The following is a 27,389-nucleotide window of genomic DNA, read 5'->3' on the forward strand; positions in this document are numbered from 1 at the left end:
GTGGTTAGAGCGGAGCTGGTGATTAATATCCGGGCACATTTGAACTACACTAGGTGCGTTGTGTGATGTATTGGTAGGGGATTTGGTGGTGCAACAGCACGAGTGATTTCATCAAAAGTCAAAACAAGGAATGTCCCATGTGATTCCATATGACATGACCTTTGAAAGACGCCCACGTTCCCTCCGTTGAGCAACTGACTACCTTTGCCGGACCCAACAATAATAACAAATGACCCTCTCCAAGGGCTGCTCATGTCTTCACCATCCCCAAATTTAATACGAGTTTTTGTAAGAAAAGCTCACCATTCTATCAAGTGAACACTTATGTTTCCTACCCTAGAAAAACATTTGATAATATATTCCTTATAGTTTGTAATTTTAATCTAATAATTTGTGATCAAGTCGAATGATTTTTGAAATGTTGAGATCAAAGGCACTGTTAATTGAGTCTTAGGAAGCTTTTCTAGCTTAGATAGAAGGTTAGGCATTTGGGGGCTTTGTTGAGAAGAAGCGCGACTGTTTTGTTGTAGACGGGGAGAGAATAAGGAGAGAAAGCCAGAGCTCTAGCATATAATGTTTTTAAATGTTCGTTATTTATATATCAATTAAATAAATTATGGATTTTTGGTTCATCAAATAATACTTTTTTATGTGTTTAAAACAGTTTCTTTGATGAACCAATGTTATGCTAATCCAAACATATATTATATTAAAAACCAGCTCAGGAATTTAGCTCTCTACCTCAGCCCCGTGACTTGACAGATCAAACAACAACTAAAACGGAACACAAACTGAACGCGCTTCCTATTTTATTAGTAATCTTTTTTTCATTAATTCCTATGTACTCTTATGATCAATACATAATCTTCAAATTCTCTTCTGTTGGTGTGCCTAAACAATACTAGAGAAGAAGAAAAAAAACATTTTTGGGATGTGGCAGGTATGATTGAAGTACATTTAAAAGGTGTCCCAAAGTGAAATCTGGTAGTAAGAGCTTGAGCAAGACAGATAGAAAGATGAACACTTTAGGTCTGAAAAAAGGGTATTGCTTTGCTTTTATCCAAGACATTGTTCCAAACTAACATCACTGTTTTTCATGGGATGGGACCACATGCTTCGCACCTGTCTGGATTAATGTCTTCTGTATTCTTTTATTATGCTCTCTCCCAAGCTCCTATGTTTTTGCTTTTTCACTCTTCTTCGATGAGAAATATCAATAAACTACCATATCTGTAATGACCCCCACACCCTTCTCCTTCACCATTACCCTCCTTGCCACCATCATTGTCTCATTAACGACGGAATCCGATGTTGTTGCCGCTATCGGATCAGCCTCCATGGTTGCTGTCACATTCAGCACGGGCACCGTTTGTGGGATTATAGCTGGTGATCCAACACAGAGAATCCAGTGCTACCAAAATGGACTAAATGTTTCAGCATTGCCGAACGTATCGTTTAAAGCAATCTCCGGTGGCAGAACCTTATTTTGTGGCCTTAGATCAGGTGGTTTCAGGCAGCATCCACTGTCGGGAGACTCAAACTTTGGTGAACTCGTCAAGTTTCAGGCCTAAACATATATATTCGAACTACGAAGCCCCGTTGACCGACTTGGCCGTGGATGATGACCATGTTTGTGCTAGAGAAGTCGGTTCGGGTATTGCTAGATGCTGAAGAGGAAAGGAAGCCTTGTCATTTCCGTCACCGGGTGTTGGCTTAAAATTTAGTGGAATCACCTCAGGGAGTGGTTTTAGTTGTGGGATTCTGAGGAATGATAGTAAAGTTATCTTTTGGGATGGTAATAAGATTGGAGTTGAAATCCAAAGACAACTTGGTAACTTGTCAATGCCGAGTTTGGTCGTTGGAGATTCACATGCTTGTAGATTGACTAGTGTTGGGAAATAACTGACTAATTTCCCTATAACTAGATTAGTGAAAATGCGAAATAAAAACGAAAAAAATACCCGAAATTGATAATGGAGTTCAGCCAATTTTGTCTATGTCTCCAGACTGCTGTAGATCTTTTACTAAAGAGAGAAAATTTACAGGTGTTTACAAAACATTCACAACTCACAAGAGAACTCTCTAAACTCTTTAGTATTGGGAGGAAGAAATGATTTGGGATGATTTTGAAGCTAAATGAGTTAGGGTATTTATAGTTGAAGCTTAAGGACTAATCTTGTAAATACATTAAAGTACAATGACTAAATGTGTGATTTTACCATTATCAAATTATCAAAAATTTCAACTTAATTTTGACAATTTGTTGCTGCCACCGAAATTGCCTCCAAAATCCAGCAAAAATTGCCCACTAATTTTGGCTTCTAAAATCTACCGAAAATTGCCCACCAATTTTAACTTTTCCAATAATCTTCCACTTGAAGACTGATTTTAATCTGTCTTCACACCTCAATTAATGCTGCAGCATTTCTGGTTTTATTATTCTAGCATGCCAACTGAAGCTGAACACAACTTCAATTTGTCTGTAGTCACCGCCCTGTAAACCCACTTGTTATTGGGCAGTTTCTCCGTGGTTGCCTTGTCCCTCAACGTATTGGCTCCCTTCGACTCTTGTCCACTAGTCTTTGAAAGATTGTTCCTCACTTGAACATCCTCGGTAAGCCCTTGCTTCGACTCTTCTCTTATGATAGTCTCTGAAGCCATGTTCTCTACACGAACATGCTTGACAAACTCCATGGACACGAAAAACTCTTCTTGTACTTGGCTTCTACTCGCCTTGGCAGAAACAAACCGTACTACACCAAGTCTTAATGCCTCTTCGATCATGGGTTCGTCCTCTCCTTTGGACAACTCAATCCTGGGCTCATCCATCACATTGGATGACTCGGTTCCCCTCGGGTAATCTTGCAACACCTCTGGCATCTTAAGTCTGCGCCCCCTCGTTTTCTCGACTCTTACCCTCGGCTTCGCATCTTTGACACTTGAACTTGTGTCAAGACTGCACACATCTTCTCCAGATCCACCATCTGGTTCGTCGTTGAGTGGATTTTCACTGCCACTCGAGGAACAACATTCCTCATCCTTCGACTTGCCTTCATCATGGAATCTCTTGTCACTACCCTCGGATTTTGACTTTGCTTTGGAAGTCTTGTTCTTCTTGACTCCAAATTCCTTGAGGGACTCGGCGGTTGTCAAGGCTTTAGAGAACTCATTGACTTCCCTTCGCTCTAGTACTTTCTTTGCCCATGGCTTCAATCCGAACATGAAGCTGAAGAACCCATCTTCTTTAGTCAAACTTGGGACTTTATCTCTTGCTATCGCACCGGGTTTCTTCTTGTGCTCGACTGCTTTGACACCTGCAGTCTCATCACGTTTTGATCCTCGATTTACTACTTGTGAACTTGTAGTCTCACCATCCTTGTCCCATGATTCGACTACTTTGGAACATGTAGCCTCATCAAGTCTTGCCCCTGCCTTGATTGCTTGAACACTCGCAATCGCATCGTGTAACATCCCAAAATACGGGTAAGTGACTAAAATTGTAAAATTTCAGAATATGGTGATTAAAGTGTAATAGTTTAATAGTTTAATGATTTGTTCAGAAATATTTTCCTAAAAGTTTATTGTAATTATCTAATGAATTAAAGGGTAAAATGGTCATTAGACTTGAAATTATAATTAAATGATATATATATGGATAAGGATGGAGAGTTTCCAGAAAAATCTCCTCTCTTTTCCTTCTTCATTTTTCTCTTCTCCACGTGTGAAGCCAAGCAAAGGTGAGTTTCTCTTGAGCTGATTATGGGCTGAAATTTAAGTTTAGTTTTGATTATTAGATGCTAAGTAAGATTAAGGAAGGATTGATTTGCTTTAAAACAACAAAATGAAGAGTTTATGAGGATTTAAAGATTAAGAGTTTTTGAATGAAATATTGAAATAAAGTTTATATTGAAAATTGAGAGTTGAATTGACTTGTCATCAAGTTAATTAAGGGATAGGAAGTGTTAGAATAGGAATTTGAACATGTTGCAAAACTAGTAGAATTTTTGTAATTACATAGGAATGACTAGATTTGAAGTTAAAGAAGTGATTGTGGAATAGAAATAAGTTTCAGTATGTGTATTAAAGTTAGGAGTATTAAAGGAAGTAAAATAGGAAGGTTTGAGTTGAAAATTGATGATTTTCGAGCTTAGAATACAATTTCTGGGCAGAGGGAACCGATACCCTATGAATGGGAATCGATTCCCCCTCTTGAACGAAAAATTCCAGATTGTTCAGGGGGTATCGATTCCCCTGGGGGGGGTATCGATTCCCCCCTAAATGAAAATTCAGAATTCGATTTATTAAACCGGTTTAAGTTATTAACATCAAGTTTAAAGTTTAGGCTTCTGATAGTTGTTTTGAAATGATATATTTATGTAGATATTGAGCCTAAACAAGTTTCGGAATAATCAAGGGATTATAATCGAATCAAAGCAAGGCTAAGGTGAGTGCAATTTAAATTGTACTTATGTGATTGATCAAACATTGGCTTGCGATGAGTCAATGATAGAGTTACTATGGTAAAGAGTAACTTATATAATGTTATGTGATTACTATGGATGCATTAGTACCTAGAAATGGATGTAGGTTTGTATGTTACATGATTTACATGCTTACATGAAAATGCAACATATGATATTAGATATGTGCTTACACATACATTTGATATGTGATAGAAGAGAAGGAATATGTGATTATGATATCAAGGATTACACGTACATGTGATACGTGACTGAAAAGAAAAGATATGTGGTTATAAGAGAAAGAATATGAATAAGTAATGTGAACGGTCATAAATGATAATGCCCATGTTATGTGATATGAGAGCTAGGGGTATAGTTGGCATGCCAAGGGTCGAGGGTTACCTATGTTCTTCGGGACATATGGACTGTTTACCTATGTTCTTCGGGACATATGGACTGTTTACCTATGTTCTTCGGGACATATGGACTGTTTACCTATGTTCTTCGGGACATATGGACTGTTTACCTATGTTCTTCGGGACATATGGACTGTTTACCTAGGTTCTTCGGAATCTATGGACTGGTCCTTCGGGACATTGATCGAGCTGTTGTGACAGCATAGTGGTGCACAACCTCAATGTACTCACATACCTTGAGTTCTCAAAAGTATACATGGGCTAATACATGGTCTTTACAGAGAGTAAATAAATAAATTGATTTGCTACTATGTATGTTTTGTTGTGAAGTAGTATATGTGTTACATGGTATGTAAAGAAATGTTCGATATATGTATTTATACGATAAAAAGGTATGAAAAGTACTTATATTATCTCAGGTTACCATGTATACTGAATTATATGAGACTCGATTGAATTCATAGATTGAATGTTTATATTTATGAAAAATGCATTATTGTTATTCTGTTTTTGCTTCACTAAGTCTATGACTTAGCGTGTAAGTGATTTACACGTAGGTACTGAGAAGCAGAAGGATTAAAGCAAAGTTCAAAGTAACAACATATCTCTGCCCAAAGACCAGATCAGAAGTAAATTACACAGTATGTATTATTATGATTAATAGGTTGGCATGTAAATAAAGTAGGTAAATTAGGTATTATGCTCTGATCGAGTTTTGTAATCTTTTAAACATATATATATAAGTACAAATGAAAAGAAATGAACTGTTAAATTTTTTTACGAGTGTTATGTACAATTTACAAAAAAATCACTGTAGCAGGTTACGGTATTACTGTTCATATCGTATTTCACCGTTCATAAACACGTTTTTATCTCAAATTTTTATACAACACACAATTGAATAATATTTGATTGTATTTTCTTAATATAAATTCAAATGTTCCGTACTTTTACAAGAGTAAAGGTTTTGAAAATGTCAATGTGACATCTCGGACTCGTATTCAAGTCGGGTACGAGTTGGGGTGTTACATTTAATGGTATCAGAGCTACGGTTTAGCCGATTCTCGGCATAAACAAGAGTCTAGGGTGCCTTATAACGTATACATGCCAACAAAATAGTGAAAACTTCTGATCTGGTATAGTAATGAGTATGTTGTTTTGCTAATAGAACGATATGTTTATTCTTAATAGATGTCCGGACATGATAGTTATAGAAGTCAAGCGGGAGATGATCGGCCCGCTGAGAGCAGTAATTCACCTGCCCTGGCCAGGCAAGGTGAAGAACAGACACCTTCTGGAGTGCCTGTAACTGATCAAGATGTGTTCTTTAGAACATTAGATGCGGTATTGACGCGTTATCAACCTCCTGTTACTTCAACTCCAAGAATGAATGTTGCAAAGGAGTTGAAGGGTTTAGGAGCTACGGAGTTTAAAGGTGAAGCCGAAGAAGGTCCTGTTGCTGCGGACCTTTGGCTTAATGATGTAAAAATTATGTTAGATGGACTTCACTGTTCTAATGTAGAGAAGTTAGATGGAGTGGTCTCCTTGCTTCGTGGGCAAGCGAGAATTTGGTGGACAAATGTCACTTTGAGAATGACCCATGATCAAGTGACATGGTCTTTGTTCTTAGAAGAGTTTAAGCATAAGTATATAGGAGACCAATTTATCCGTCAAATGAAGCAAGAATTTTTGAATCTGAAACAGATGAATCGCACAGTGTATGAGTACGAGTGCGAGTTTAATAAGTTAAGTCGTTTTGTGGCTGAGTTGATTCCAACAGAGAAGGATGTGTGTGAGTGGTTTGTAGAGGGCTTGCACCCAAGGTTGAAAGAAATGTTAATAGTATTGAACTTGTCCTCATTTCAAGAAATAGTAAATCGTGCTAAAGCTCTAGAGAGAGCTCAGAATGAAAGGTTTGGGGATCAAAGAACCCAATCATCTAAAAGAACCGGGGCTTTATCGAGTTCTGCACCACCCAAGAGGGGTAGAGATTCTGGTACTCAGTCTCAGGCAAGGTCTGGAGGGGTAGAATCCTCCGTTAGAGAATCAAATCAGAGGAAAGTTAGACAGACCCAATCAGTAGGGTGTGGTGAAATGGGACATTTTGTGAGAGATTGCCCATTGGGGAAAGGAGAACCAGTACAGTCGGAACGATCTGTTATGATACCTGGGAGAGGGAGAAGGAGAGGAAGAGGTAGGAGCCAATCTGAATCTTCTACTCAACAAGAAATACGCTCCACTGCTCGAATGTATAATATTAATACCAATGAAGATTTTGATGATCCGGAGATAATAGCAGGTATTTTCTAGTGTGAAATATATATATATTATGATAATGATTGATTTAGGCTTGTTTGTTCATATATTAGTAGTAAATGGGTGAAAGAATTGAGAATTCAGTTAGAAATTATTCATAGTAATATGACAGTGACAAATTTATTAGGGTACAGTGTGTGGAGAAGTAAGATATATTGAAAGTGTTCCATTATAATTCGGAGAATTTAAATTTCTTACTAAATTGATGAATTGTTATTCAATGAATTTGAAGTAAGATTGGAAATAAACCCGTATTATAATGTTAGAGGATTTATATCGTTCTGAAATAGAATAGTTTCTTTGCTGCATTGATAAGATAAGGTATAGGGGATGATTCTTATAAGGAGAATATTAAAAGATCAAATGATGCAGAATATTGTTATAGAAAAGTCTAAGAATATGTACATCAGGGATCAGTTTATAAGACAAAGGAAAATGGAATGGTTGAATCTGAACCATAAAAAAAAATAATAATAATAATAATAGTAAGAATAAATATAGATGGATTATTGGTATGGAGTGATGAAACTAGAGGTTACTGTCTATATAATAAGTTACATTATATGGATTTTAGAAAGGTTAAAGTAAAATGCATTGGAGATGTGTAGACAATATCTTATCTCCTGGTGCAATGAAAATTCGAGGACGAATTTTCTTAAGGGGGGGAGATTTGTAACATCCCAAAATACGGGTAAGTGACTAAAATTGTAAAATTTCAGAATATGGTGATTAAAGTGTAATAGTTTAATAGTTTAATGATTTGTTCAGAAATATTTTCCTAAAAGTTTATTGTAATTATCTAATGAATTAAAGGGTAAAATGGTCATTAGACTTGAAATTATAATTAAATGATATATATATGGATAAGGATGGAGAGTTTCCAGAAAAATCTCTTCTCTCTTTTCCTTCTTCATTTTTCTCTTCTCCACGTGTGAAGCCAAGCAAAGGTGAGTTTCTCTTGAGCTGATTATGGGCTGAAATTTAAGTTTAGTTTTGATTATTAGATGCTAAGTAAGATTAAGGAAGGATTGATTTGCTTTAAAACAACAAAATGAAGAGTTTATGAGGATTTAAAGATTAAGAGTTTTTGAATGAAATATTGAAATAAAGTTTATATTGAAAATTGAAAGTTGAATTTGACTTGTCATCAAGTTAATTAAGGGATAGGAAGTGTTAGAATAGGAATTTGAACATGTTGCAAAACTAGTAGAATTTTTGTAATTACATAGGAATGACTAGATTTGAAGTTAAAGAAGTGATTGTGGAATAGAAATAAGTTTCAGTATGTGTATTAAAGTTAGGAGTATTAAAGGAAGTAAAATAGGAAGGTTTGAGTTGAAAATTGATGATTTTCGAGCTTAGAATACAATTTCTGGGCAGAGGGAACCGATACCCTATGAATGGGAATCGATTCCCCCTCTTGAACGAAAAATTCCAGATTGTTCAGGGGGTATCGATTCCCCTGGGGGGGTATCGATTCCCCCCTAAATGAAAATTCAGAATTCGATTTATTAAACCGGTTTAAGTTATTAACATCAAGTTTAAAGTTTAGGCTTCTGATAGTTGTTTTGAAATGATATATTTATGTAGATATTGAGCCTAAACAAGTTTCGGAATAATCAAGGGATTATAATCGAATCAAAGCAAGGCTAAGGTGAGTGCAATTTAAATTGTACTTATGTGATTGATCAAACATTGGCTTGCGATGAGTCAATGATAGAGTTACTATGGTAAAGAGTAACTTATATAATGTTATGTGATTACTATGGATGCATTAGTACCTAGAAATGGATGTATGTTTGTATGTTACATGATTTACATGCTTACATGAAAATGCAACATATGATATTAGATATGTGCTTACACATACATTTGATATGTGATAGAAGAGAAGGAATATGTGATTATGATATCAAGGATTACACGTACATGTGATACGTGACTGAAAAGAAAAGATATGTGGTTATAAGAGAAAGAATATGAATAAGTAATGTGAACGGTCATAAATGATAATGCCCATGTTATGTGATATGAGAGCTAGGGGTATAGTTGGCATGCCAAGGGTCGAGGGTTACCTATGTTCTTCGGGACATATGGACTGTTTACCTATGTTCTTCGGGACATATGGACTGTTTACCTATGTTCTTCGGGACATATGGACTGTTTACCTATGTTCTTCGGGACATATGGACTGTTTACCTATGTTCTTCGGGACATATGGACTGTTTACCTAGGTTCTTCGGAATCTATGGACTGGTCCTTCGGGACATTGATCGAGCTGTTGTGACAGCATAGTGGTGCACAACCTCAATGTACTCACATACCTTGAGTTCTCAAAAGTATACATGGGCTAATACATGGTCTTTACAGAGAGTAAATAAATAAATTGATTTGCTACTATGTATGTTTTGTTGTGAAGTAGTATATGTGTTACATGGTATGTAAAGAAATGTTCGATATATGTATTTATACGATAAAAAGGTATGAAAAGTACTTATATTATCTCAGGTTATCATGTATACTGAATTATATGAGACTCGATTGAATTCATAGATTGAATGTTTATATTTATGAAAAATGCATTATTGTTATTCTGTTTTTGCTTCACTAAGTCTATGACTTAGCGTGTAAGTGATTTACACGTAGGTACTGAGAAGCAGAAGGATTAAAGCAAAGTTCAAAGTAACAACATATCTCTGCCCAAAGACCAGATCAGAAGTAAATTACACAGTATGTATTATTATGATTAATAGGTTGGCATGTAAATAAAGTAGGTAAATTAGGTATTATGCTCTGATCGAGTTTTGTAATCTTTTAAACATATATATATAAGTACAAATGAAAAGAAATGAACTGTTAAATTTTTTTACGAGTGTTATGTACAATTTACAAAAAAATCACTGTAGCAGGTTACGGTATTACTGTTCATATCGTATTTCACCGTTCATAAACACGTTTTTATCTCAAATTTTTATACAACACACAATTGAATAATATTTGATTGTATTTTCTTAATATAAATTCAAATGTTCCGTACTTTTACAAGAGTAAAGGTTTTGAAAATGTCAATGTGACATCTCGGACTCGTATTCAAGTCGGGTACGAGTTGGGGTGTTACACATCGGGCTTTCTTCTGGGTTCGGCTGCCTCAACATCAACAGCCTTGCCTCGTCTCGATCCTTGCTTGGCCACATTGACCCCTTAATCGAAACAAGTCTTTTCCCTGGCTTGACAGTTTTAACACTTGCAACCGCGCCAATTCTCGCTACTTCTCATTCTTCCATCCTCTTCATGATGGCTGTAAGGCGACACTTCTCAGGACATCCTCTAATCAAATGAGGACCATCACAGAAGTAGCACTTTAATTTTTCCTTGCTTCCCTTCTTCTTTACATCGGACTTATCCATATCATTCTTTCCCGATGGCTTTCTTTGGATACGAACAGTCGATGACTCAACTTGGCCATTTGAATAGCTTTCTCTACCATCTCCCTGCTGCACCTTTTCCCCGTCTCCCCCACTGTTGCCACTATCCCTGGGCCTGGACGACACATTACTACTTGGCTTGACTCCTACAAGCTCAGTCAGCTTTCTGGCTACAGCTATGGCCTCCGAAAGTCTCTGGGAATTTCCTTGCTCTCCCCCAAGCATCGCCCTTGGTCTAAGTCCTTCCAAGAAGGTCTTGAGCGCATCTCATTCACTCATTGCTCCCTTGCATATGAGCAGCTCCCTCTTGAGCTCATCAACTTCGTTTCTCAAAGCCATCACTCTCACTCGAATCTGGTTTCTTTTAGATCGTTTCTGACAATTTCCGCAAACTACCGTGTATTAGAACACCTCCGTCGATAAACTCGTATCGCCAGCAAAGTTTTACTATTCACGAAATTTACTATTCACATAAATAGTAACCTCACAGAAAAAAAAAACCGACAAAATTCACAATCAAAAGCTCTAGATACCAGTTGTTGGGAAATAATCGAGTAATTTCCCTATAACCATATTAGTGAGAATGTAAAATAAAAGCGGAAAAATAATACCCGAAATTGATAACGGAGTTCAGCCAATTTTGCCTACGTCTTCGGACTACTACATATATTTTATTAAAGAGAGAAAATTTACAGGTGTTTACAAAACACTCACAACTCACAAGAGAACTCTCTAAACTCTTTAGTATTGGTAGGAAAAAATAATTTTGAAGCTAAATGAGTTATGTTATTTATAGTTGAAGCTTAAAGATTAATCTTGTAAATACCATAAAGTATAATGACTAAATGTGTGATTTTATCATTACCAAATTATCAAAAATTTCAGCTTAATTTTGACAATTTGTTGCTGTCACCGAAAGTGGCCTCCAAAATCCACCGAAAATTGCTCACCAATTTTGTCTTCCAAAATCCATCAAAATTTTGACTTTTCCAACATCTAGGACAGGGTTCCTGATTTGCAAAGGGAACAACGACACCGGCCAACTCAATGTTTCTCGCCGTCCGACTTTCGAGTTTACCAGTCTTTCGCTAGGATGGAATTTCAGCTGTGTTATTAGAAGAAGAAAAGGATTGGTTCTATGCTGGGGAGGAGGTAATACAAGTAGAGTGGCAGATGTTTCATTTGAGTCAACTGTTGCTGGTTTGGATTTCATTTGCGGCTTGACAACAAGGAATTTGACAGTGATTTGTTGGGGAAATGGATGGTTTAATTCGGAAAGTGTTGTTCCTTTAGGAGTGGTGATTCGAGGTCCATGTGTTGAGGGTTCATGTAATTGCGGTACGTATCTGAGACATTGTGTTATGGTTCAAGGAACATTGGCAAAGCGTGTCGGATTGAGCTTCCGATTTCGGCGCCTTTGACACCGATACTGGCACCTATTCCATCAAAAGGGTCTAAGCCATTTTCTCAATCGAGTAAAGGCATCAACAAGCTTTCCTTGGCATTTTTTATCTTCGGATCGATTGGAGCATTTGCAGGGATTTGCACTATCATCTACGGCTTACGCAAAGGAATATATCGGTTCTTGCTTTGCATGACTCATAATTTTGTGCAACCGACGGCTGCCGATGCAAACATAGTGACCGCTGTTGAGGACAACAATGATTCCATTGCCCCACCTTTGAGATCATTCTCCATCAGGCGCAACAGTTCGAGGAGACTAGGACGGCAAAGAAGTGGATCATCGTCATCAAAACAAGCAGAGAAAACCCAAAACTTGTCATTCTCGGAGCTCTCCAATGTTTCAAACAAATTCTCGATCGAAAATTGGATCGGTTCAGGCAGCTTCGGGGTTGTCTATAAAGGCAAACTTCAAGATGGTCGTGATGTCGCCATTAAAAGAGGTGAAAGTGAAACATCTGCTCACAAAGTGAAGAAGTTCCAAGAGAAAGAAACCACATTCGAATCGGAATTAGCTTTGTCAGCAAGGCTTCACCACAAACATTTAGTCGGATTAGTTGGATTCTGCCACGAAAACGACGAAAGGCTTCTGGTGTACGAGTACATGAGCAACGGATCGCTCTATGATCATCTGCATAACAAGGACAACATCGAAAAATCGAGCAGCATAGTGAATTCCTGGAGAATGAGGATCAAAATTGCATTAGATGCAGCAAGAGGGATTCATTACCTCCATAACTATGCAATGCCACCTATAATTCACAGAGACATAAAGTCATCCAATATACTATTAGACGCGAATTGGACAGCTAGAGTTTCGGATTTCGGACTATCACTAATGGGACCTGAATCTGATCAAGAATTTATGTCAACCAGCGCAGTTGGAACTGTTGGGTACATTGATCCTGAATACTACGTACTCAATGTATTGACACCGAAAAGCGATATTTATGGTTTTGGTGTAGTATTGTCAGAGCTTCTGACGGGGAGAAAAGCTGTTTTCAAAAACGAAGATGGCACTGGGCCAATCGGGGTAGTCGAATACGCCACCCCGAGGATATCAGCCGGGGATCTCTGGGCAGTGGTCGATACAAGGATCGGGGTGCCGGAGGTTCACGAGGTCGAGGCTGTGGAAGTCATGGCCTATACAGCTATAAATTGTGTGAATTTGGAGGGAAAAGAGAGGCCTAACATGACAGACATTGTTTCCAATTTGGAGAAAGTTCTAAACACTCTGCGAGAATAGCCCTGCTAGCCTCTCTTCTGCAACAATGTCCCTTCCTTCAGATTGATTCTTCTTTTCAGTAGAAACGCAGAATTTTGATTCTTCTTCTTAATATTCTTTGACTGTAAATGAACGTGTTTTTTCAGATCAATGGTACCTGTAACCTTTGTTTTAATTGTTTCACATCGCGATTGCATACACGACCATAACTTCATATCGGTAAATAACCGAGGTCATTCCCAATCATAACATAGCACATTAGAGGTTTCAGAACAACAACCTGTTTTATATACGATTACACCAATGGTTCTGTTTTGGAACCAATAAATCTCAAGTTTATAAAGAATTACTTTACAAAAGATTCCAGGCTGTGCATTGCTGTGAACGTGAGAATTTTATAGGTTGGTGGCAGTTCCATGGTGGGTCATGTTATGAACAGGATTTGGCAGATTTGATTTCATGTACATAAAAATAACATGTTCCATCTCAATGTCAATGTACATTAAAAATCTTAGTAATTAGCTTTCATTGAAATTCCCATATCAATCCTAAACCACAAAGCAAAAATGACCCAAACTAGTACTTGTTAAATCTTGATAACAATATGAATGTAGCATGTTGACATATAATCTAAACGGAAATTTCCTTCGATTTCAAGTTGGTCCAAAACAAATACACTTGTTAAATTTCCCATTCCCACAAAAAATAATTATTCATATTTGATGGACTTGTACATTTAATGTTGTTTTAGTGAGAATTTATTAATGCTCGAAATAATATCGTTTTGGAGGACTATATACTGGTGATCAATCATCAATTGTATAACTTTGAATACAAATGTACAAAAATAAATAAATTGTTATTTCAAATATATATATATATATATATATATTATCAATTGGGTCTTAATTTAATTACTATGATTAATTAGAGTGACTAAAAGCTAATACTTTTCCAAATCTTAATTTACCTTGCAATTACATGTGAGTAAGAAGTTTGGGTTAGAGATTTTTCTTTTAGGGTTAGTTCGACCCGGAATAAATATAAATTTAAAATTATATATATAACATAAAAATATTTAAAATATATTTTTAAAAAATGTTTAACAAATAATTATAGGGGGTGTTGAACGGATTGTATATAGATTCTCTCCCCTTTGAGTATAAATCCATGCTCTGAAAATAGCAAGAAGTTTCTCAACCCTTTGAGTATATGCGTACCCATACGCTACCCTCTAAATTATGCCAAATTATTTGACGGAATTAAGATCCATAAATACACATTTTTTTTATAAGTAAAATATAGGCAATCATTAAAAATATATATAGTAGAGAGATTAGGTCCACCAAAAATGTATAGTGTACAATTTGACCTATAAATTTAATACTTTTAGGGTAAACTACACTAACTACCACTCAACTTTAAGATTTGTATCGATTTTATCATTGAGTTTTAAAAAGTTTTAATTGTAGCATTGAACTTTCGTTTTGCCCTCAATTATATCACTGAGTTGTTAAATCGCTAACAATAGGATTACACGACAGTTTGATGTTGACATGATACTAACGTGGAAATAAAAAAAAACTTCTTACATGTTTTTTTTTTGTTAATTTTAAGTGGATTTCACGAAAAAAATTATCTAGTGAGAAAAAAAATACAGATCTTGTCACGAATGATCAATATTGATGGACATAAATTGATAGAACAACAAATAGAGTAGTTGCAAAAGCTAAAATGGTACGTGAACTAAAATTTAGCGACTAAAAAGAAAGAATTTTAAAGTTCAATAACAAAACCAATATACAAACTTAAGTTCACGAAAAAAAATTGTCTCATCATCACGTCGTTCAATGCTTATAATGAATCTAAACTAAAGTTCTATAATACAAACCCTAAAATTATATAATATTTGATGTAATTTAGCCTAATTTTTAAGTTCACGCGTACGTAAGGAAATGGGTAGAAATAAAAGCTTATCAATTCTAGGTAAATAAACAGTAGGTGAAAAGGTTCAAACAAGCTACATGCAAGAATGGAAACAAAAGAGCGGGAAAATTCTAGGAAACTGCAAAGCCAAAGCATGAAACCCAATGGGTCTTTCAACAATGGCAGAATTTTAGTGGTACAGTTTCCCCTATATAATCGCCATGCATATACAAACCATAAACGCTCCCCACTTTCCTTTATTCTTAATAATCAAAACAGCACCTGCATTTGCATTTGATTCTTCTTCTTTGTTCTTCATCAATGGAGTCTGCAGGAGAGCTTTCTTACATGGAAAAAGGGGAGTCTAACAAAAGTTTGATGGGCAAAGAAACTTGTAATGATGTTGGAGGAGTTATCAGGACAGCACAAAACAGGTCGAGTTCGTTCATGCGTAAGAAATCCGACCCGATGTTGGTTTCCACGATTCGGTTTCAGATGCTTAGACGGTTCTTAGCCAACTTGCAAGAAGTGATTTTAGGGACAAAGCTTGCTGTTCTTTTCCCTGCCATCCCTTTAGCCATTGCTGCTGATTGTTACAAGTTTGAAAGAGTAAGTTTGTGTCAAAGTTAATTAATTACCATGTTTTAATTTAATTTGGATTATTTATTCTTCTTTTTCTGGGTTTTTTTAATGCTTAATAGCCATGGATATTTGCATTGAGCTTGCTTGGACTTACCCCCCTTGCCGAGCGTGTCAGCTTTCTCACTGAGTAAGTTCTATTAGTCTCTCATTCGGTCAAATTTTATGATCCCTCTATTTTTTGAATATGTATTTTCAGTCCAAAATCAGTCCACATAGCACATAAACTTCTTTTCAATTCCACATTTTCTTTTAGATTAATTAATTAATATATAAATTGACCATTGAACTCTATTTTTTTTTTGATTTGGTACCTAAAAAAGTCAAGAAATTTTAAGTTGAGATAATAATAAAATTATTCTTTACCCCATCAAATATATATATATATATATATACGCTTCAATGTTGCCCCATTAAATTCAGAGTTTTTAAATGATTCCATCTAATAATATTGAGTCGTATACTTGTATTTGGGTAGCAAATTATGACATTTGACCTATTAAAAAATTTCAAAATTTAATTTTTTGATTGATTTTAATATTTTAAATTTGTACTTAAAATTTTCAATAAAAAGGTGTTGATATGATGAGTAATTAAGCAGATATCTATCGGGTACCAAATTATTAAAAGTTACATAGTCGGGGGTCCATTTACAAATTAACCATTTTCCTTCCATGCACGTATATCGTATGGTTTTACGTGCAAGAATCTGACAAGGTTTCTTTCTATAAATTCAGACAAATCGCATACTATACAGGTCCAACAGGTATTATTTCCAAGACGATACTTACTGAAAACTGAATTTTTTTTAAAGATATTGAGAGAATGGAAAACAATCAATGGATTTGGAAATATTTGCAGTTGGAGGGCTGCTGAATGCAACTTGTGGAAATGCAACAGAGCTGATCATAGCATTATTTGCACTTTACCAGAACAAAATCCATGTCCTCAAGTACTCTCTCATGGGTTCCATTCTCTCCAATCTCCTCCTTGTTCTCGGCACCTCTCTCCTTTGTAGTGGCTTAGCTAACCTCAAGAAAGAGCAAAGATATGATCGAGTAAGACATTTTTAATATACATAGAAGTTTGAGAGTATTGAATTATTAATGCTTTGGGATTATGTATATAATGTGCAGAAACAAGCTGATGTGAACTCTGGTCTGCTGTTGCTGGGACTGCTGTGCCATATGTTGCCATTGATGTTCAGATACGCAGCACAGCCTAGTGGGATTTCAATTGCGGAATCTACACTGGAGTTGTCGAGAGCGAGTAGTGTGGTTATGCTTGTGGCTTATATCGGATATATCATCTTCCAGCTTAAAACTCATAGACAGATTTTCGACGCTCAAGAGGATGGTGAGGATGAAGATGAAGAAAAAGCAGTGATTGGATTTTGGAGTGGATTCAGCTGGTTGGTTGGTATGACGCTCGTTATAGCTTTGCTATCTGAGTATGTGGTTGGCACGGTTGAGGTATACATGCATGATATTTATAATATATACTATATGTATTCAGGGATAGACCGAGGGGTGTTGGGTCGCACCCCTACATTTTAAATTCCCTTAAATTCTAGGTTTTTTTTATATTTTCTATTGATTATCTAATTTTACACTCTTTGAAATTTTATAACTTCATACCCTTAAAATTTTTAACATAACTTCTTAAGTTCTCACCGGTGCAACCTGACATTTAACATAACTTCTTAAGTTCGCACCCGGTGCAACCTGACATTCGCACCCAGTGCAACCTGAATTCCTATGTCCTTCTTGTGTATAGATATAGATATGGTATATATATAGTGATGGATTTGTGTGTTTATGGATATATCAGGCTGCATCCGAGACTTGGGGAATTTCCATTAGCTTTATCAGCATAATTCTGATACCTATTGTGGGGAATGCTGCTGAACATGCTGGAGCTATCATTTTTGCTTTCAAGAATAAATTGGTAAACTTAAACTTATCATTTATATGAAGTTTTTCACGTAAAATCTTAGTATCTGTATAATAATTTTACGTTGAATTATCTCTACGTAACTTTATTATGTGTTTTGGGCCTGTTCAGGACATATCTCTTGGTGTTGCTCTGGGTTCTGCAACTCAAATTTCTATGTTCGCTGTAAGATTTAAACAAGCTCAAAAACATCTTAAAGATATTGTCATCTTCAATCAATTCTAACAAATCAATCATTATATATATATATATACATATCAGGTTCCCCTGTGTGTTGTAGTAGGGTGGATTATGAGAATCCCCATGGATCTTGACTTCAGTCTTCTTGAAACTGGATGTCTTGCTTTAACAATACTTGTTGTTGCCTTTACCCTGCAGGTATATTTTTCTTTTCTTTTTTATTTTTTTAATAACTTAATTAAAATTATAAATATTTATAATTTCCTCTTATTTATTATTGTTATTATTACTTTGTCAGGATGGAACTTCACATTACATGAAAGGGGTAGTTCTTTGCCTTTGTTACATCGCCATTTCTGCATGCTTTTTTGTTCATAAAATTCCAGCTCCATTGGGTAAGTAAACACCAAACTTCCCATATGCATCTATTCATGTAATTTTTCTTCTCATTGATGAACACTGATTAATTCCAAATTCTGCTTGTTTATAGATCAAACTATTGTCAACTCGGAACTCAACTCAGCCTAACCTATCCTCGTCGGCACTGCCTTTTTCCGGCACCATCTTGAGCATGTCGACGTTCCAACCATCCGTTTTCCTCAACCTTTGGAAAATTTACATTTTGGAGATCTGAGCACTGAGAAGATAAAGGGTGTTGCAGACATGAGAAGTTGAGGCCATTTTTCAAGCTTATATATATATATATATATGAGAGGAAAAAAGAACCATCTTCTCATTTGAAAATGTTTGTAACTGCAAGCTTTGATTCTGGGGATTTCTTAATAAGGTTTTTTTTTTCATTTACTGCATTTATTCCATTAATAATTTAATTCTATGTTGCTGAAGCAGAGATAAAAGACCAATTACTTTGTGGGGATGTATTAAATCATAAAATATCAATAAATAAGAGAAAAAAACTTACATTTTAGAGTTTATTTTATTTTGGGTTAAATTCTTCTATTACTCCTTGTACTATACATAAATTGTAGATTTAATCTATTCGTTTTAATTTGATCATAGTTTCTATACTTCTTTAAAATTTGAGATTTCAGTCTTTTATAAATCAAATTCTATTATTTTCCATTGTATTATGCGTAAGCATGCCAGAGTTAAATTATAAATATTTGAAACGCCAAAAATATAATTTTGCCGTTGCTTGAGCTTATAATTATGTAATTTTTTAATAGGGGTAAACTGAATTTTTATTATTTTTGGGGCCAAAAGAAAATTTTACCATCACTTTAATTTTCAAGGTAATAAACAAAAAAAAAAAATTAAAAATTACAATGACTAAAATTGACTAAATAAAGAGTATAAAGGCAAAAATCACATTTTATACAGAATACAAAAACTAATAACATAAATTAAAATCATTGTAATTTTTTACCTTTATTCTGTTATTCTTCCTATTTTTCCATGTTTAATTCTAGTTCAAACTTTTTGGAACCTTTGTTTTATTCTTCAACGCTATCTGTCATTAGTTCTCTGCAACGTGCACATAGGACAGTTATGCTTTCTTTAAGACAAGATATGCAGGCAACTGTAAACATAGGACGACCAAAGATTTGTTGTTTTCAATTACCTGACACGGTTTACACATCAAATTAGCTGATATCTTGCTGTTTGGGATACTGCTTTAGAACAGAGGCTAGTTCAAGCAAAAGAACACAGAGAAGGCCATAAATCCAAATTTCAAAGGTCAATTGCTCCAAATATCCCTAAAATGAACTCGTTTAATCACTATGTTCACATCAAACATGAAATTTCAGGTTTAGGATGTCTTAATGTTATAAAGACTTGAACATAACCGTTCATTGCTGGCAAGCATGTTAATCTTATATAAGTAACGAATGAATAAAAAAACAATCAGAACAAAGAGGGAGAATGAAACAGGGCAATGCTTGGCTTGCAAGTGTTATTAGAGCATTAATATGGAAAAGATACAAAAATAATGCACTAGATAAATCACCAAAACTAGCCTACAACAATCTTTGATTTAGGCCAAGCCTCGAGTTTCTTCAGCATATATGAAATGGCTCGTAGGTTAACCGACGGAAAGAGCAGCTCATTGCTCTCCATCAGCATTCTCATCTGCCTCAGAAAAAAAATACAAGAAATCAAAATCTTTTCTCCTTTAGCATTCCTCAGGCTAAGAAGGAAATGAAAATAATATTCGGAAACCTATAGATTCAATGATGAAAATGAAAAATTTAGGGGCGCCCTCTCATCTAAGCAGGCTAACAAATAAAAAAATGATCAAGAAACGACTTTCCAAAGTCATACATAGTACTTGTTACACCACAGACAAATTTGCAATTATTCATTAAGGAGAACTCGGGTCTTGCTGAAGACGAATAAGTCTCTCAATACTCTCTATGTATCTTTACCATTTGAATGTGCACTTAAACTACCAACAAAGATCATCTCCGAACGTCATCTGCATTGAATTTCCGATTACCAACCCTGAACATTCTAATGAACTGAACATGCCTAAATGAATCTTCATTTCTCAGCAGCATCTGCATTGAATTTCCAATTACGAGCCCTGAACATTCTAATGAACTAAACATGTCTAAATGCATATTCTTCTATCTCGCAAATACAACCATCATCACCTAAAAGTTCACATATCACATCAAAATGTAATGCAACGAACGATGACAATAATAGTACCATTACTAACAACAATTTTCTAATAATACTAATTAAAAAGAGATGTACCTTCAGCACCTTCTTCTTCATCCTCAGTTTCGCCTTCATACTCTTCTCCGTATCTTCCATTCAGATACTCCACCGTATCCGGAGTCAGCACTAGATTATCGCAATTCAGAATGTCGAACAGATTAAGTGTCCTGGGAGTCAACATTCTCAAAGTCCCGATATTCCGACTCGATTTATCCACATTTTCAGGCACATCCATCATCAGAAACATAGATTTCTGCTTTGGGTCCAATCCCCACCTCTTCAACGCATCGATAAAATCTTTCGTCTTCGGCTTCTCGAATTTATCCGCGAAATCTTCCACGACTATCGTGTTCTCAGCTGCACTGGATAATGCCGTCGAAATCGCCAATCTTTTCTCCTTCTTGTTGATTTTAATCGACCAGTCTCTGGGTTTCGGTCCAAAGATAACACCACCGCCGGGACGGAGCGGAGTGCGCATAGACCCACGACGTGCCCGTCCGGTTTTCTTCTGGGGATAAGGCTTTTTCCCACCACCACTAACTTCACTGCGGGTGAGTGTGGAGGCGGTGCCGCGACGCTTGTTTTGAAGGTCGGTGATGATTGCTCGGTGAACGACGGCTCGAGCAGTTTCGGGATGAGCGGACTTGAGGTCGAGATAGGTTTCGCCGACTTTCTCTCCGGTGAAGGATAAAATGGGGAGAGTGGAAAGCTGAGAAGAAATCGAGAGGATGGGTTTTGATGTAGAGGATTTAGAAGAGAGGGGAAGGAAAGCTGGGAGCTTTGCGGAGGGAGAAGAGAGGAAAAGGGAGGATGAGAAGAAGGAAAGTGTTGCAGCTGAAGTCGCCATTTTTGAGTTGTTTGGATTTGGGGTGCGAGCGATGAGAAAGAAGATAAGCCAACAACACAATTATGTTCCTTATCGAATTCCTTTGGTATCACAAGTATTGCATATAAGTGCAAAATGCCTATCTAAGTCCTTGTACTATACCACACTGTGCATTTTCATTCCTATATTTAGTATATGCTTTTTAAAATGAAATTATTGGAAAATGATCTATTTAAAATATGATACGACATTTTTAAATATTATGGCATATTTATTGGTTCATTTTAATTTAAAAATAAATTAAAAAGTATTTAGATCTTGATGGATGTAGAATCAAAATTTATTATTAATTTCGGCCGAACTTTGCTAATTTAAAATATTATGACTATTGATGAAACGGTGCAAATAATAAAAGGACATATGACTAAAAATAGACTTCAATATTAACCGCCATTTCCTTCCATACTAATTTTTTTGGTATTTGTCATACATTGTCCCATGAATCAAGCAAAAGAATGGCAGAGGAAGTCCTAAATCCAAGGATTGGACAAGAGCTATCCACCAAAAAGATGAGGATGAAAACCCCACATCCATTGACCTTTCTTCTACATTTTTTTTCTGTTTCAACTGAACAAAAGGGAAATGATTCTTCTCATGTCTTAAATGCAGGTTTGGAGTTGAATTCTTCACTCATTTGGTTTGTTTCATGTCTTGCTTTCTGTAGATTAAACAAAATGAGTATTGATGTAAAGGGCATTCAACATCTTTTTTGGAAAAATTTTACAGTTTCTGGAATTTGTTGTTATGCATATGTAAGGAAATATCCAGTTGTGTCAGGTTCTCTTGTCTTTGTTTTCTTCCTGTACACATGTTTTCCTACTATCTGCTGTGTTCTTCTCCTATTATTGTCTGCACTTTCGTTTCCATTAGATTTTATTTGAAAACCAAGCACCCTGAATCCATATGGATTAAGAGCAAGAACAGTGAGAAGAAATCAAATGTTGATGTAAATAGATCAAACAAGCCTTCATAGAAATCAGAAAAGTGTTGGACGAAATGCTCGAATGGAGATTCTAGAATGGGATAGAAAAGATAGCGAGGAATTGAACAGTTTTTCTCCTACAAGTCCTTATCGTATTGCTAGCTTGTTTCGTGAGGAAATGAAAATGTTTTCTCCTACAAGTCCTTATGGTCTTGCTAGTTTGTTTAGTGATCCTAATTTCTTGGACGAAAATACGGAGTCGGTCTTCGACGAGAAAGGGAGGAATAGCATGGAACATGGAGGGAGTTCCTTCAATATTAGGACAAAAAATGATCGAACAATTACGAAGTCGCGGTTTAATGATGGCTTTCAACGACAGTCAGGAAGGGAGGAAATGAACATGTTTTCTCCTAGAAGTCCTTATGGTCTTGCAAATTTGTTTAATGATCCTAATTTCTTGGACGAAAATCCGGAGTCAGTATTGGACGAGAAAGGGAGGAATAACATGGAACATGGAATGAGTTCCTTCAATATTAAGACAAAAAATGATGGAGCACTTCGTGGTATGAAGTCTCGGTTTAGTGATACCTTTCAACGACAGTCAAGAAGGGAGGAAATGAACAGGTTGTCTCCAAGAACTCCTTTGGTTGGATGAAATCCCTTATAATTGGGGGAAATTGAAATCCAATTCTACCACTTTCTCATGTTTGGTTCAAGCTTTCCAAGGGAATTAGAATCTCTCGTGACTTCAACTTTATATCAAATGAGGGAAAGCGAATTTCATCCAAAAATGGATGGAATTCAATTCTCTTGTTGGAGGAAATTGAAATTTGACCATACTACCCTCATCAATCTTTTGGTAACTTATTCATATATTGAATAAAAATATTTTTTTTATTATTTCGGGTTGGGTCGGGTTTCTAATTCATATATCCGGGTCGGGTCGGGTGAAACTTTATTTTAGTCGGGTCAGGTCGGTTTTTTTAAGTGTGATATTCGGATCGGGTCGAGTTCGGGTTTAGGGTGAAAAAATATCCGACCCAAAAATATATATAATTTTACCTTATATATTTAGGAATAATTACAATAATACCTTTCTATATATATTTTTTTCAATTAAGTCACTGTTTTTATTGAAAAAAAATATTTTTTTATTATTTCGGGTCGGGTCGGATTTCTAATTATATATTCGGGTCGGGTCGGGTGAAACTTTATTTTGTTCGGGTCGGGTTTTTTAAGTGTGATATTCGGGTCGGGTTTTTTTAAGTGTGATATTCGGGTCGGGTTTTTTTAAGTGTGCTATTCGGGTCGGGTTTTTTTAAGTGTGCTATTCGGGTCGGGTTAGGTTCGGGTTTAGGGTGAAAAAAACCGGACCAACCCAAAAAAATATATAATTATACCTTATATATTTAGGAATAATTACAATAATACCCCTCTATATATAATTATTTTCAATTAAGTTAAGTCAATGTTTTTATTGAATAAAAATAATTTTTTATTATTTTATGTCGTGTTGCGTCGGATTTCTAATTCATATATTGAATAAAAATAGTTTTTGGTATATTTTTTTGTAACTAATTAACATACTTCGATTGGAATGTATCGAAATATTACTCTATCTTTTGGTAACTTATTAACATATTTTGATTGCGATGATTTTAACTTATGATGTTTATTAGCATGATTTTTATAATTTATTGAAATGAATAATCAATCAATAAAATAAAATTTTAATATTTTTTAATTTTTTATAATATATTACTACATGTAAGTTGTAAAACAAACTAAAATAAAGCAAAAAAAACAAGAAGGGCAATTCTGTTATTTTATATTACTGAAATCAAATTCATCTAACATGTCTATGAAACAAACAGAATATGAAATTGGATTCCAATTCCATTTCCTGCCAACCAAACATAATATGAAATTTTATTCCAATTCCTTACAGATTCCAATTCCTTCACAGATTCCAATTCCTTCACAGATTACAATTCCCTCATAAACATTCCAGCGAACCAAACGCCACGTTGGTATTTCTAATCTGTTTAAGGAGGAAATGAAAATGTTTTCTCCTAGAAGTCCTTATGGTCTTGCTAGTTTGTTTAGTGATAGTAATTTCTCGGACCAAAATTCAAAGTCAATCTTCGACGAGGAAGGGAGGAATGGCATGGAACATGGAGGGAGTTCCTCCAATATCGAGACTGCAAATGATCGAGCACTTGCTGAAATGAATTCGTGGTCGAGTGATAGCTTCAAGAACAGTCGGGATGGGAGGAAATGGACAAGTTCTCACCTAGAACTCCTTATGGTATTGCTAATTTGTTTCGTGAGGAAATGAAAATGTTTTCACCAAGAAGTCCTTACGGTCTTGCTAGATTGTTTAGTGATCGTAATTTCTTTGATGAAAATCCAAAGTCGATTTTTGACGAGGAATGGAGGAATGGCATGGAACAGGAGGGAGTTCCTCCAATAAAGAGATGGAAAATGATCGAGCACTTTCTGATATGAATTTATTGTCGAGTGATAGCTCTCAAGAACAGTCGAGAAGGGAGGAAATGGACAAGTTTTCACCTAGAACTCCTTATGGTATTGCTAATTTGTTCTTTGAGGAAATGAAAATGTTTTCTCCCAGAAGTTCGTATGGACTTCCTAATTTGTTTAGTAATCCTAATTTCTTGGACGAAAATCGGGAGTCAGTTTTCAACAAGGAAGGGAGGAATAGCATTGAACGTGTAGGGAATTCCTCCAATATAGAGACTGTAAATGATCGTGCACTTGATAATACAAATTGTCTATCGAGTGATAGCTTTCAAGAACAGTCGGGAAGGGAGGAAATGGACTGGTTTTCTCCTAGAGCTCCTTATGGTATTGCTAATTTGTTTCGTGAGGAAATGAAAATGTTTTCTCCCAGAAGTCCTTACAGTCTTGCTAGTTTGTTTAGTAATCCTAATTTCTTGGACGAAAATCCGAAGACGGTCTTCGATGAGAAAGGGAGGAATAGATGGATCATGGAGGGAGTTCCTCCCATGTCGAGATCGAAAATGATCTGCCGAGTGATAGCTTTAAAGGACAGTCAGGAAGGGGTCCTAATGGTGGGGATCAGGTAGAGCTAGAAACTATGGATAAGGAGAAGGATGACGGTAAAAAGGCGGTCAAATTGACCAAAGATGATCAGAACAATCCTATGGTTCTCGGGACTTCGGAGTCTGAGAGAAACCAAAGGCTAGAAAGTTTAATGGCGAAACGTAGAGCGAAGAAGTTGATGAATATGACAGTTGATAAAAGCGTGATGAACACGGATGCTATTCTCCCTAGTCATCTGCCTCCCATTCTGATTGCTAAAAGCAATCTTTCGAATGATCTGTGCAAAGAAATATTACAGATGCCCTGGTCGGCACCTTCATTTTCATTGCCTAAAGAGAATCCTTTTGACCTTCCTTATCATCCATACGAAGAAAAACCCAATCTTATGGCAGATAGTTTTCAGCAACAATTCATGATAGCCAACCAGAAGGAATACTGCAGGCACAAAAGCTTCTGTCGCGGAACTTTTTCAACTCGAGACTCAAATGGAGATCACTTTAACCACTATTATTGTACTCAGAGAAGCTTTATGGAGGGTCCAACCGATCCAAGATTCAAATGGCAGTCAGGTAATCACAAGAATTCCCCTGTATATCTTGTTATCTTATGGAATAATTTAACACTTTGTCCTTTCATCAGATAGAGGAGGAGATCACCACCATCATAATTCCTCTAACATAGCTAGTGATGTTGATCGTGTTGAACTAAATGACTCGAATCACAACAGGGGGATGAACTCATCGGAAAGAGCAACAGATGGGATCACAATAGAAGAGAAGATGGGATATCCTCGTGATCCGGAGGGAAGGATGGATATCGGTAGAAATGAAGGCAAAATGGTGATGGATTCAATAAACAACAATGATTCTTGCTACACATCTTCATCCGAGGACACTGAATCAGTCTCAGATCAAATGAGTAAATATTCCAGGATATATAGGAATCTAATGGTTCCTCCTAAAGGAAGAACGGTGCATTCAGTTCCCTATGATTTCAATCCACCTCCAAATGAAAGGCCTAGATCAGACTTTAGTTTTTTGTGCAGTACATATGGGCTTAACCGTCCTGTTTCAAATTGTTCCATAGCTTCTGAGTTGGAAGTCGAGGTCTCGGAATTCAGATCACCTCCATTAGCAACAGATGTATCAGTTTCATCGACTGATGGTGATTCAGTTACATATGGTGGTGATGCTGATAAGGATATCCATTCCGAAAGTGAATAAGTGTGCGGAAAATGGAGAAAAACTAAGAGAATTACATGATATTGTCAAAGAGAGTTCTGTCGAAGTAGATGCTTTGGGTCTAAAGAAGAAAATCAAGAAGCCAAATGCTTCACCCTCTCCATCTGAGCAGGAAGCCAAGCATGTTCTAAATAGTAAAGGTTCAATTGCATCCCATCCCCTGAAGCTCATGAAGATACAAAAAATATAGATGAAAAGGTTGATGGTCCTGATAAATTATCACCTGAAAATCCAGAGAAACCCATGTATTTGATGGAGAAGCCGATAACTCAAAGAGATTCTAGCATTTTAGATTTGTTGAAAATTAAAAGCCATGGCCAAAAACACTTTCGATGGCTTTTAGTGGTGCATTAATGCACTGAATGGTGGAGTCAAAAATGAGTTGTTTTTGTTGATTTTTTGAATAATGGCTAAATCATAATTTAGTCATTAAACTTTAGGGTATTTACAAATTAGTCCTTAGGTTTCAACTATAAATACCCTAGCTCATTTAGCTTCAAAATCATCCCAAAGCATTCTAGCTTTCTTCCAATACTAGAGAAATTTTAGAGAGTTTCTTGAGAGTTG

General features: G+C 36.0%; 3 protein-coding genes and 1 pseudogene across 4 annotated transcripts; 3 read left to right on the forward strand and 1 right to left on the reverse strand.

Moving 5' to 3' along the window:
• The first annotated feature begins 1,167 nt into the window (after positions 1-1,167).
• LOC120170435 lies at positions 1,168-13,484 on the forward strand (annotated as a pseudogene).
• LOC120170437 (50S ribosomal protein L4, chloroplastic-like) lies at positions 1,824-21,573 on the reverse strand. Its single transcript, XM_039178365.1, has 4 exons — positions 20,726-21,573; positions 19,939-20,095; positions 6,457-6,462; positions 1,824-1,835 (listed from the first exon to the last, which is right to left on the reverse strand). The coding sequence occupies exons 1-2, from the start codon at positions 21,534-21,536 to the stop codon at positions 20,070-20,072; spliced, it is 837 nt and encodes a 278-aa protein (XP_039034296.1). The 5' UTR covers positions 21,537-21,573; the 3' UTR covers positions 1,824-1,835; positions 6,457-6,462; positions 19,939-20,069.
• On the forward strand, positions 15,486-18,860 carry LOC120170436 (vacuolar cation/proton exchanger 3-like). 2 transcript variants are annotated; one of them, XM_039178363.1, is made up of 10 exons: positions 15,486-15,841; positions 15,934-16,001; positions 16,609-16,637; positions 16,733-16,929; positions 17,008-17,343; positions 17,702-17,818; positions 17,936-17,989; positions 18,086-18,202; positions 18,303-18,399; positions 18,495-18,860. In XM_039178363.1, the coding sequence occupies exons 1-10, from the start codon at positions 15,554-15,556 to the stop codon at positions 18,530-18,532; spliced, it is 1,341 nt and encodes a 446-aa protein (XP_039034294.1). In that variant the 5' UTR covers positions 15,486-15,553; the 3' UTR covers positions 18,533-18,860. The 2 variants fall into 2 exon arrangements, with proteins under 2 accessions (XP_039034294.1, XP_039034295.1); XM_039178364.1 differs by having other exon boundaries at positions 18,086-18,181.
• Positions 21,574-25,615: 4,042 nt separating the features above from the next.
• LOC120170418 lies at positions 25,616-26,804 on the forward strand. Its single transcript, XM_039178349.1, has 2 exons — positions 25,616-26,150; positions 26,221-26,804. The coding sequence occupies exons 1-2, from the start codon at positions 25,616-25,618 to the stop codon at positions 26,802-26,804; spliced, it is 1,119 nt and encodes a 372-aa protein (XP_039034280.1).
• Positions 26,805-27,389: the final 585 nt, after the last annotated feature.

Source organism: Hibiscus syriacus, unplaced genomic scaffold (assembly GCF_006381635.1).
Source record: "Hibiscus syriacus cultivar Baekdansim isolate YM2019G1 unplaced genomic scaffold, ASM638163v2 tig00111779_pilon, whole genome shotgun sequence".
Classification (NCBI taxonomy): Eukaryota; Viridiplantae; Streptophyta; class Magnoliopsida; order Malvales; family Malvaceae; genus Hibiscus; species Hibiscus syriacus.